Source organism: Thermobia domestica, chromosome 5 (genome assembly GCF_964235325.1).
Source record: "Thermobia domestica chromosome 5, izTheDome1.hap1.1, whole genome shotgun sequence".
NCBI lineage: Eukaryota > Metazoa > Arthropoda > Insecta > Zygentoma > Lepismatidae > Thermobia > Thermobia domestica.
Window position 1 is genome coordinate 230,857,062 of NC_137458.1, and position 13,524 is coordinate 230,870,585.

The window sequence follows — 13,524 nt, forward strand, 5'->3', positions numbered from 1 at the left end:
TCGTGTTTATATTATTATTATTATTATTATTATTATTATTATTATTATTATTATTATTATTATTATTTTACGCAAAACTTGCGCTCTCGGATCACCATGTCAAATATGGAAACAACGGTACTTGAATCTCCTCAGAGGAGTATCCAGACGAATGAACTACTAAGTGAAGTGAAAAGGAGCTTTGCTTTGAAAAATTGTGTTAGGAGAACAAAGTAAAAAGGTTGTTGGCCATTTATAGCATTGAATATTATATTTTCGATTGGTTACAACGACAATTCTTGCGCCAATTGCTGTTCCAAGGTTAAGTCTATGGTCATCCTGTTTCTCGATGATTATTCCTCAATTATATATCCAATCGGGACATGCAACACCTTACGACAATCAGCGTGGTCTCTCAAATTCCCATGTTAAATTTGGTTAAAAATGTTTTAGGCGTCTCGGAGGAGTATCCGGACAAACGAACGCCTAAGTTGAGTAAACAGAAGCTTTGTCCTATTATTATTCAACTTCTTGAATGTTTTCGCTTTAACATTAGCCTCTATGCCTGGGCGTACTAGGTCTAGTGGTAAAACTAGGCCTGAATGTAACTGCCTTTTGTTTGTATTAACATTTTTAAAGCCAATATGGCATTTCCGAATTGAATGATACATGCATGAACTTCAACTCTCTTTCTTTCGAACTGTAGGTACTACATTTAAACTCAATTATCCATTATCGAATGAAGAATTTAGATATAAGAAAACCAAGTATTTTGAATTAAATTAAATTCAGTATTAAATTCAAGTAATTTATCGAAAAGAACGGTATTACCAAACCTACCGTAGTTTATCAATAAGAACTAAACAATAGATGAATAAATAAAATAAAAAAGACGTCTGAAGGTGAACACCACAGAAAGAATATTGTTTCCTGTTATGCAGATGAACAAACTTACTTAAATATTATATCGTCTGAATATACTTCGTTTAGATTTTCCGCAATAGTACATAGGTGATATCTGAATATAGTAGTATCTTAGAAACGTTACAATGTTCCCTACAATGTATATTAATATTTATTATTGAAATATTTTTCAATCACTCATGAGCAGAGAGTAATTGTTACGAACGGGGGGCCCGGTGGCTCAGTAATAGAGCGCTCACCTCCGGTGCTTGGGGTTCCTGGATCGATCCCAGCCCGCGCCGTGTGGGCTTTGTGGTGGACAAACACCGTGCTCGTGGGTTTTCTCAGGGTTCTCCCGTTTCCTCCCACTTTCTTCATTCCACCATTTCACTCATCTCTCATCATCAATGTCTTCTTTAGACTAACCGGCATAACGTAGGACGTAAAACTTAAGATTTCATTTCATTTCATTGTTATAAACATTTCGTATTTACGTACACGTACCTAAACTTGCAGATTTTTTAAGTACAGTCTAGTGAAAAGTGTAATACGACTAAATACAAACACACCATTGAAAACGTAATTGGAAAATCAAGGAATGCTGAGAAACCGAAAATAATTATTATTTTAATTATCATATTAATATAATATAAATAAAATTATTTTTAAAATATCATGTGAAAACAAGTAACCAATTATTATAATTTTCAAAAAATACCATCTATTTTTACAGGGGGACAGTGGAGGACCAGCAATGTTGAGAGAAAATAACAGAATGTATGTTCTCGGTGTGTATATTGAATTATTATTCTGTTTCTAATTAAAATATCAATTAATACTTTGCTTTGACTCAATGTCTTGTTCACAGGTAAGTTCTACACAGATTAGATATTCTTATCAGTGCAACCCTGGTAGGTAATTATGAATATATATTTTTTATTGTTTTTCAAAACATTCGCCCTTAAGTGCAATGCATTTGTCTACTGTCTACTTAGATAAACCAACTGGTGAATAAGTAATTCCTAAATTCCTGAAATCAAAGATAAATAATGTTTTAAATGGGGCTTTGTTACCAAATGTAGCACTAATTCCACAGATATATTGTTATTATGTTAAATCCTGTTTAAAGTCATAATAAATCATTGCCTGAAAATTTTCTTTAGTCAAATCCACCTTTTAAACCAACTTCCTCACTTCAAACTGTTCGTGTAAAACAAGAAGCAACCATTATTAGTTAGGAAGCTCCTTGTAGCTTGAACATATATCATACTTCAAAAATATAACAATTTCCAACATACTAAAACAAGCCGCTAATACTAAAGTTCCGAAATTTTCACTGCAACCCTCGTAGTATCACTGTACCAGAGGAGTACAGGGGGAGTGTCCAGTTAGTTCGTATGTGCTTTCTAAACAGTAAAATAAAACTACAATTACAAAACCAGACTAGTGTGGTGTACAGCGAATTAGGATTTAGGATACCCATTGCAAGTTATAAGATGTGCGTAATGGTTAGTGTGTATCACAAGACGAGAAACTTTCCATCTCGTCAACAGAGAAGTAGAGTTACCTACAAGAATATTTGTGATTGTTTCGTCTACAAAAGTGGAAATGAAAATGCACTCTTGTCTCAAAAAGTATTTGTTTCGATTGGAAGAATTCTGTCTCGTCCCGAATTTAGTCACAAACATTCACCAGAAGTCAACACTATAGACGAGAATCGAGACAAGAAATAGGGGAGAGCGGGCCTGAATTGCGAACTTTTCATTTTTTGTTTTTTTCTGAGCAGATAATGCACTGTAATACAATATAATGGACGTGTATGGACAGACCAAAGTTTCTTCTAACAAATCCAGTTTTTGCTTGTGTTTTCTTGCTTACGGGTTTCGAGAAATATTTTTTTTCCCTTCAAATTGGAGTATGCCAGTCGACCTCTAGTTAGTAGCTGGTTGGTTGGCTAGTAGGTGTTTTTTTTTTTTTTTTTTGCTAGCCCTTGGGCTAGCTACCCTGTAGAGCAGGGAGTAATCTACACCCCCCAGCACCTCCCTAACACCCCTCCAAATTTCTTTACACACACCCCTGGATGGAAAAGGAATACTCCCCCAAATCCAATTGTATCAATCAGTATCATATAGGTTATTTATTACATCAAGTTAAAAAAGGTTTAGCGTTTAGGAAAGAAGGCAGTATTCTTATTTATTTATTTCACTTCAAAATACGAAGCGACCTCGTTCTCATGTACGGCTTCGAGAACCACATGACCTTATTGTTTCGGGCGGTGTTTCGATTGAAACAATTGACCAAACAGACTGTTGATACCTACCCTCCTGGGCTCCGCGGTCGTTTCCGAGAAAAAAGATTGATGGACAGATGTAGATTACTGAAATTGGCAACGTCTTGAGCTGTTATTCACCTACCTCCTCCTCAATAAGGAAAGATGTGACAATATAATAATAAGCCTACACCAGATTCAGTTTGTAAGTGCTACTCTAGAACAGGCTCGCAAACAAGAAGGGGGCTAAGGAGGGCCTGGCCCTCCCTAAATTTTTCATGTCCAGTCCAGAGCTCAATACAAAATGCACAATTTAGATATTTATAAGAGAAGTTTTAATGACTTGACCCCTCCTAACATATGCATGGACCCCAAAGCTCTGTGGCTGGTTTTGAGCCTGCTCTGCAAGTGGTGTATCAACGGACGGATGTTACAAGGGTGTAGTCAAGACGTTTTTAGAAATGAAGAGATCGGTCGAAGTAAGAATTATATAGCCTATTTTTTAGACTGAGTCTAGTGTTATGCAGGACGCATTTGGCGCTAGCTTAATTTTTGTAAAGTATATTTTTATTCATGTAAATTCATTGAGCGGAACAGGGCTCATAGCGAGTCACTTTTTTCACTAAAATTTACTTTTTTTAAAGTTGGTCACTAAAAAAAAGTTACTTTTTTTTAAATTTGTCACTAAAAATTACTTTTTTGAGAGGTAAAGTGACTTTTTCGTGTGATTTATGTTTTGCATTGGCAGTTTTCTAAGAAAAATATAAATACAAATGGAAAAAGGCAGAAATTTATTACTCATTACTCTTCTGAACGCTTCAGAACTTGCTCCTACATGTGAAACAGTCAGCTTTATTCTCACTTCAGATTTTATTCTTCCTAAAGCACAGTGGACGGTTGGTAGATGCTTAAGCTCTCAAGGTGGAGTTGAGAACCCTTCTGTGTCTATTCTTTCTTTTATCATAATAATCTTTTAGATTTCTCTCGTAATAGTTAACGCTCCGTTCAGCGTTATGTGAGTGTGTTTGTGTAGTTCCTCATGTTCGTCTTGTGTTATGCTTCTTGTATGTTCTCCTTAAGAGTAGGTGATGAATTTGAATATTTCACGTTTTTGAGTACTCTTAATGCGAAGTTAAATACAATGTCTGGGATAAAAAAAATTGGAAATAGGCCAGAACTGGTTCCACTTACTCAGAAGCTGTTTACATCTACTAAGTCTGCTTACCGTAACTACAAAGCATACTTTGAAAACCTAAGAAAAGAGGAAGCTCAAAACGAAGTAAAGAAGAAACAAAAGAACAAACAAACCAAGAGAGAAGTGATGGGGAAATTGACAAAGGAAAAAGTGGGCATGATGAGATTTTGGTCACTTTTTTGTGTGCTTTTGGCCATTTTGGTCACTTTTCTACTATTAACAAGAGATCAGACCACTATGAGCCCTGGAATTATTAAAATTAGGGTATATTAAAGAAGACAAAACAGAAAGATACAACGTATTTGTAAATTGGAAAACTGGATTTCTGGAAAACAACTAAATCAATGAATAATTTTCTTATGAAAGATTTTCAGAGCCAATAACGTAGCCAGGATGGGGCAGGAAGGGAGATTAAGAGATCAAATAATATTACAACAATTAACGTTAACAACAGGGTTAGAATATTAAATGAAATGAATTTGGAACTATGAACAGTATTAATTACTAAACGAATGTTATTTCAGCGTGGGACGAGGGAATTTTTTTCCCAATTAATATATTGAAAAAAAATCACCCACTAAAACTTGTGGGGTGAATAAGTTGAAATAATAGCAGAATTTTGAGAAATAATTAGACTACAATAATTCGTATGTAATCAATTCACATGTAATTACTAGGTAAAATAGTGGAGGTTAATTCCTAATACAGTGAAAGCTCTCTTAACGGGCATCTCTCAATAGTGGACATCTTCGTAAGAGGACAAACTTTCTTATTTTTCCATGCCATAAATATGTGTGATGTGGTGTTATGAGAGAGAACCCTTCCTTTTAGGGACACCTCTAATTTACGGACAAATGATCGGTTCTATCGATGTCCGTTTTGAGAGGTTTCACTGTATTACTTAGTTTAATAATAATAATAAATGCTCAAATGTGTGAACTTACTTTATTGAACCTACCACTGCAAAGAGTTGATATTATTATTATTATTAGTAGTAGTAGTAGTAGTATTAATAATAATAATAATAATAATAATAATAATAATAATAATAATAATAATAATAATAATAGTATTGCAATAGTTGCATAACAAAATATACTGTTTTCTTGTTTGAGTTTGTTTAAAAATTATATCACTATTCGAAGAGCACCCCCCTTTTATTTTGAACACCCCCCTAAGTAAAAAAATCTGGCGTACTTACTGCTGTAGAGGGCTACACCCTCTTTAAGGGATGGAATGGAAATTAAGGAATTGAAGGTTATAATCGTTGGGATAAGAGATGTTACTTTATTTATTTATTACTTTATATACTGGGTCCTTATAGTCTTTGCGACTATAATCATTTTATAGGTAAGGTAGTAAACAAAATTATATATAGTTATAAATACAATAATTATGATCACAACCATACAAAACAATTTTGGGGAAATAATTCAAATATGTATAAATGAATATGAGGTATGAGATGAGGTGCGATGCACACCACAACACATAGGTACTGTTAATAAAGAGTATTTGTGGGGCTGGTTGGCATATTTTTAATATATATCGCATCTGACATCTGACAACAGTTACACAGGTAGCTGCGCTTCCATCTGTTTTGTTTATCTGTTATTCTTGTGTCTTAGCGTATATGAACATAAGATGGCAGAACTGTTGCCTATGTAACTGTTCTCAGACGCTTCACAGGTTTACAACAATATTATTGTGACTGATTACTGAAAACAGAACATTATTCGTTACTTGGCAGAAGTGCCAAAGATATTTCGCAAAGCTTTGTTCATATTAAACGTTAAATACCAATGCAAATTCTCACAGGTAATAACTAGTTATTTTTGACATGCTCGGAAGGTGATGTCTTTGTCTGATCATTCTCTACCTTTGAGCAGAACCCAGCCTCTCTTATAGCTGTTAATCTGTTAGCGAGGATCAGGTGTAGCATACGCACTTGTGAGCATCACAGACATACGCTATTTAGGGGATTGACGGAAGTTGACGCTTTCGGAGGGTCGCTTGCATTTTTGGAATATCATCATCATCCTTATCATCTTCATTATTATTTTCATCACTATTCTTGTCAAATCACACGGATAGGTTGTGCTGGTCCTTTGACCAATGCACAGGAACCTACCCCAGTTCGTGGGGCCGCCGGCTCCTAGCTCTTCTGCAGTAGAGCGTGAAACTGTATCTCGCTCCGGACGTACTAGGCATCTTTCGTGGGGCAGCCAACCCAATTTACGAACAACTAGACCCAGAGATCGTAATGATTCTGGCGATTCTGTTCAATCAAGTAAGCGACCTCGTGATAGATCTCGGTCTCCTGTTCTGCCTACTAACCTGGACTCGGCTATGGACACTGGTTCTGGCAATTTATCCTGTTATACAGCCAAAGAACCAATCTATTCTTTTCTGCTCACAGACTTCGATACCAAATATACTCATCCTAAAATGGTGTTCTTACAAATAATCAAGTATCTGCCTCGAGCTAGTATGGAAACCATTGTTAAAACTAGAAATGGATTCATAATTCGCTCTAAAGACCCGAATTTTGGCATAACACTCCGAAACAAAGCGTCCTACGAAATATTTGGTAAAACAGCTAAATTAACGAAACAAGCAGATCGGAAGACAAAACAACCACCCCCTCCTCGAAAACCACCCATGTTTTCTGTTGTTATCCGGGGTGTGATACCAGAAATTAGCGATGAAGAAGTTCTTGAAGAACTCAAACTAGAAGGAATCGAGGTTCACAAATGCATTCGCATTAAAAATAGCACTGGCCCTACTTATATGGTACGCGTTTTGTCGCAAAATCAGACCTCTCTGGACTATCTGTTAGCTCATGGTGCTCCTATTTATAAGAAACTTCATCGTGTCGAACCTTCCAAGACACCAGGGCCGTTACCACTTTGGTGTGAGAAATGCCAAACTTATAACGCTCATTTTACAAACCAATGCCCTAATCCATCTAAATGTGGCTATTGCGGTCAACCTCACGACACAAAATCATGTAAAAATCAACAACAACAACCAAACTGTTCCACCTGTAACGAAAATCACCCAACATACAGCTACCGATGTAAGGGAAAACCTCGCGCAGAACCGGAACGACCAGAGTTAACAGTGCCAGTACAAAGCTTTGACAAAGCAACTCCACCCTCACAGTCTCTCGCACAACCTCCCTCTGTCGAAGATCTTCTTCGTTACATCACAATTGTGTTACAAAATGTTTTTCCTTTTCAGCGAGAGCACATTCTTCGTGTTGCCATTTCATCAGCCAAATCTCTCTTTAACCTTAACTTTACTGCAACATATTCAGGACCTTTCGTTCACTTCCACATCGCACCTCTAGAAACATCAGTCTAAAACCAATATGGCAGTATATATTATGGCTCTGACTTTACTTTTCTTAACATCAGATCTTTCCATCAGCATAAAGTACTTCTAGAGCCTCTTCTGTTAGAAGAACAAATCGATATCGTAGCCCTTAATGAAACAGCTATAAAACCAGGCTCTTCAGCACGACTTTCTGGCTACCAACTTCAACGATGTGATTACCATGATATACACGCACGTGCTCAAGGAGGAGTGTTAATTGGTTTTTCTCCCAAACGTCCTTATCGACAGTACAATCCTACTGTATTTGCACATCTTCCTGAACACCTCTTATTCTCCATATATTATCCTTCTCTTACAGTCAATGTAGCTACTATATATATACGCCCTGATCATCCAATACCATTTACTTTCTTCGATTATATAGCCCATAATTTTCAAAATATAATCATCATGGCTGACATAAATATTCATAGCAGAAGCGCTAGAGAAAAACAACGTTTTACGGATTTTGTTTCCAATACGTTACAACTTCACATTCATAATCTTCCTGGTCCCACTCGACCAGCTAGCCAAACAACCCCGGATGTAGTAATCACATCTCTCACGCTTATGAACGACTGTGAGGTGAAGATTTTTGACACGATCGGGAGCGATCACTGTCCCATCAAAATCACCATCAAAAAGATTCGTCCATCTCTACCAAAACTAGAACCTCATATTATCCACCGATATGATAAAGCTGATAGGCCTAAATTTCGACACACCATCAATACCCGTGTCTCCACTTTTCAACCACCAACTTCAGAAACTGAAATGTATAATGTTGTCAACCATATCACGGACTCCGTACGTAGCGGTGCTCAACAAGCTATACCTGTAGAGAAAATTTATCCGTCTAAGCCAAAATTGCCTCCACACTATCTCTCTCTAATACAGAAATCATGACAACAGTGTGGAGAATATAAACGCACAGGCAACGAAGAATGTCTTCATCAACACAGAAAATGGCAACGCACTGTTATAAATTATCTTACAGCATACAAACGTCGCACTTGGATCTGTGCCTGTAATAAACTCAACGATGAAGCCTCACCAAGCCGTTATTGGAAAACCTTCCATAGACTAACGAGCAAAAGTACTAAAATATCGTACCCTCTTTTGGACAATACTGTTCCTTTATTTACAGACCAAGATAAGGCTAATGCTTTTGCAACACAATTACAGTCAGTCTTTACGCCTGCAATATCATATAATCCTCGTCAACGCACAGACTTGTCTTCTATTCCAGTTTTACAACCATCACTCTCACACGTCATAGATATCAACCATCCTCTTACAGCACCTATCACTACCCATGAACTTCAACGTGCACTTCATAAGAAACAAAATACTTCACCTGGCATCGATCACATTTCGTACCGGCTAATTAAAGAAGCTCCTCTCTCTTTACTTGTACTACTTGTTGCACTCTACAACTTTATCCTCCGTACAGGCTTTTACCCTGTGGATTGGAAAGTATCCAAAATCTCTATGTTTCTTTAGCCTCAAAAGCCTGCACACGCCGTGACGTCTTACCGACCAATACAACTAACATCAGTCTTCAGTAAGCTGTTTGAGAAAATTCTTGTCCAGCGACTCCATTTACATATCCAAGAGCATAACTTACTACCCATACACCAAGCAGGTTTTCGACCAGGCTTTTCAATTAATGATCAATTACTTCGGCTCTCTACTATAATCACAAATCAATATAACAAGGCTTTTCCATCTTGCCTAGTCTTAATGGATCTTGAAAAGGCTTTCGATAAAGTATGGCATTATGGCCTTATTCAAAAGTTACAGAAGCTTAACCTCCCGATCTGCTACTTACGCTTTATATATTCCTTTTTAACTAATCGTATAGGATATGTTTACATTGGATCTGCTATTTCACACCCTATATTTCCATATTGTGGGGTTCCACAGGGTTCCGCCCTCAGTCCGCTCTTATATATACTGTATGCTTCTGATATACCTAAACCAATGCAAAACGTGTTTTTATTTCAATATGCCGATGACACGGCCTTTCTAGCTCTCGGCAAGACTATGCATCAGATCAGCACGATATTGCAATCCACTCTCAACGACTTTATGCAGTGGTGCAAAACTTGGAAGCTTACTGTCAATAGCGAGAAAATACAAGCATTGGTCTTCTTACCCCGGAAACGCCGCTCCAAGGTTCATCGCAATCCGCGAAACCTCAAAATCACACTTAATGACCATCATCTTCAACCTACCTCAACGGCTACATATCTTGGGGTTGTATTCGACTCCAAACTAAATTGGAAGGCTCATCTTGAGAAAATATCCCAAAAGGCTACTATCCGACTCAATCTTCTACGTCGCCTTACTGGAACTACATGGGGCCTAAACGCGCCATTGCTACTAAATACATATAAAATGTTCCTTCGGCCCATCTTAACTTTTGGACACATAGCTTGGTGCAACGCTCCCACGAAATTCTATGACCGATTGTCAATACTCGAACGTCATGCTATTTGACTTGCGCATCGCATAAGGCTACCATATCCAAACTTTCTCACTTATGAGCATATCGATTTTCCTCAACTGCCTCAACATCTCGCAGATATCCGTTTGAAATACATACTCTCTCGTCTGACTGTTTCACATCCTTTTTTTCTTGACACTTTACAGGCTGATGCTGACACTGACGCCCCGTATAGGTACTTGCACACACCATTAAATATCCTTCTTACGTTGTATCTCAATACTGAGCATCCTACCGCCGACGAGCGCGATATCTTTCAAATTTATCATCTACCGGATCATCTTCCTCATTTGTTTCCCTCTTTGCACCATATATAATTTCATCACTAACACTGGGCTTTCCCCCTGTCACCATCAGTCTCGAGCCGCCCCGAGACAGAAGAACTAATATGCATTTGTCTTATTAACACTGTGTCTGTGATTGTGGCGTGCATGCACTTCACTTCATCTTTCATCTTCATTATATTTATTCATAAGCACACAACTCTATACACTCTTTTCTCTACTTAGTAAAAAAAAAAAAACGTACTTGCACCCCTTATATATGTATGTTTATTGTATATGCATTCCTTTTTTTCTGCACTTATATTTAATGTTTTCTACACGATTTCATATTTAGATATGTATATATTTTTTCATCAACCTTTTCATTTCACAATTGCACATAGTCCATCAACCAATGCAATGAAACTAATGTGTAATAACACCTGTGCCAAAGAGAGGGCGTAACCCTCTAATGGCTAGGGTTAGGAATATTATCACGATGCCAACAAATGATGAACAAAGAATTCCCTAAATCCCTAACCCTTTACTATTACAAAAAAAATGTCTGAATTAACACATAAGTAGCACGCTAAACTGGTAGTCATTTTGTGTTGTTCAACACCTCATTTTTTACAGTGTATATGTGACGTGGATTTAACGTGAAATCCGAACGAAATGGGCAACGCAGGAAATCGAATCCTGCTGGTAGCCGTGTGGTATTAATTTCTTGCATATTTTCACATTTCTATTCTGTGGAATTTATTTTACGATATTTACGCTTTTGTGTGACTGTTAATGGAAGCAATAATTTTCAATACGATATACTAAGATATTAGTTACCGTAATAATAAGAAAAACGAATCATTATTTTAAATTCTTAGAATTCTTGCTATCGTATGTCGATGTTCTGGTCTTACACTAAAAATAAAAATAAAAAATCTTCGATATTCGTATAATTTTTAAATATAATTTTACGGTCATTGTATGTCAATTCAAGCAATGCATGACGCCTACCGACAGCTATCTTAGTAATCTTACGACAGGAGCATTGTGTTTGCTACTAAAGGAACGTAGCAAAAGTCGTAGATTTTTCGGTTGTGTTTGATTACTATGCTCAGTATGCATTGTAGAACTGAACTACTATTTATGGAACTATGTAATCTAGTTTTTTGAATACAAATTATCACTGATTTTGAGGCTCATCAATTGCTTTAATCAAAAGAAGATAGACAGTTTGTGCTAACTTCGAATTTATCAACCAAGTCTCGTATAAAAAGGAAAATTTCTGGAACTGGCTCTCTCGCAAACATATACATGTATGCCTGTCAATGTGTGTGCGTCTGGCTTCGAATCGCCCAGCATACCTTATAGGGTTAAAAAGAGAGGAAATCGCCCAGTCACACCGTAACTTTTTGTTTCGGTAGGAAAAGAACGATGCATTCGTGCTTGTGCTCCCGAACTGGCGAGAGGTACAGTGTTGAAACGTGCTCCTCACCCTATCACCAAGAGTTTGGTGAGTTGAGCAATGTAAACAGTGAATTATTTTGAACCTGTTCCGACTGTATTGTTCAAGATATTAAAAACGAAAATTCTAGAGAATCTGGCGCGAGGACGTATACCATGCTGGTGTGGAGCAATTGTGGATCATAATTAACAGGACTGGTTACGAGCCACTGCGACTGCCCGTGATCCAACGACTAAACAACGATGACTTCAAAGCGGACTTCTTCGACAAACACTCTTGTGAGTAAACAAACACATTAATTTAAAAATCCACCAAACTATCGTTAATAATTTATAGAAAGCCTGAGCTCATTTACAGCAATATTATTAGGTTTTCTTGTTAATTGAAGAATAGTGGATTTGGATACTTATATTGCTAATGTAGTTCGTATGTAATATAATTTACAAGTACAACTATATGGGTTAAATATTATGTGGCCAAATTTCATTTCCTTGTAAAGTAAGTTTTAGCATATTGTTTTTACTGAGTTAATTCTAACACTCGTCTTACACGTTTAAAGGTACTTATATTCATTTCTATCGATCCCAGCTTCGGTGGAAATTGAATATAGGTGCGGTGGAAGCGATTTTGTTGTAGCAATGCTGGAAAAAGAGAGACATATATATAGAGAAATAAATAAGAAAAGGGGGTAGGCAGGATACCCGTATTCACTGAAAAATTAAGCCACAACGGACAACGCGATTTCAAAATATTAAAACATTTAAATTAGTTGAAAAACGAGTGAATATATAATGTACAAAATGTACATTTGTCCATCATCAAAATTGATTGTTTATTACATATGAATTTAAAGTAATCTTACTTATAACTAAACAAAACGCTATGGAGAAGTCAAAGCTTCATACGAAGAAAAAGTGAATTTTATATTATATAAAAATCAAGGTTTGAAATCGTATAATGGACATAATTAAAATTTAATTCTCAGAACTTCCTTCCACAGTAAAAAGGAATAAAATTTAATTCCATACATTTCATAGATGGTCACAGTTATTATAAGACTGTGATTGACATTTGCTGACGCCATATTATTATTCCTTGAGGGTACATTATGAAATTTAGGAAATATTGAATATTTTACGGTTGGGTTTGTAGATAGTATTAGAATTATAAGAACTTCTTAAATTTGTGATACCATAAGCAAAGCTTTCGCAATTTAAATTACAAATATTCATTTTATTTATAATCATGGTGAGTTAGTCGGTGGTATTGCGTTAACATTAAAGCAGCTTACCACAAAAGCTAGTTTGCGAAGTTCACTTAAATGATTGTTTTTCTCTGTACATGTACAGTTTCCATAAGGAAACAACTAAAGAAATTGAAGTTTTCTTTGTACGAAAGAAAGGCACGATGATATTAGATGTTGAATTGAATGAGAGATTGCTTCGTGTATATGTGGATGAAATATTGGACCGCACCAATAAAAAGTTCTTCTACAGTGGTGATTACAGTCTGTTGGACCAACACGGTACGGCAGATTACCACCTGCAAACAACGACGTTAATA

The 13,524-nt window shown here is 36.5% G+C and overlaps 1 protein-coding gene across 1 annotated transcript in view; it reads left to right on the plus strand.

Moving 5' to 3' along the window:
* LOC145684789 (trypsin-1-like) overlaps positions 1-13,524 on the plus strand; it is a 54,367-nt gene that overhangs the window by 38,156 nt on the left and 2,687 nt on the right. Inside the window, exon 6 of the mRNA XM_081757159.1 lies at positions 1,616-1,670. Within this exon, the coding sequence (XP_081613285.1) occupies positions 1,616-1,670 (55 nt within the window). The remainder of the gene's footprint in view (positions 1-1,615; positions 1,671-13,524) is intronic.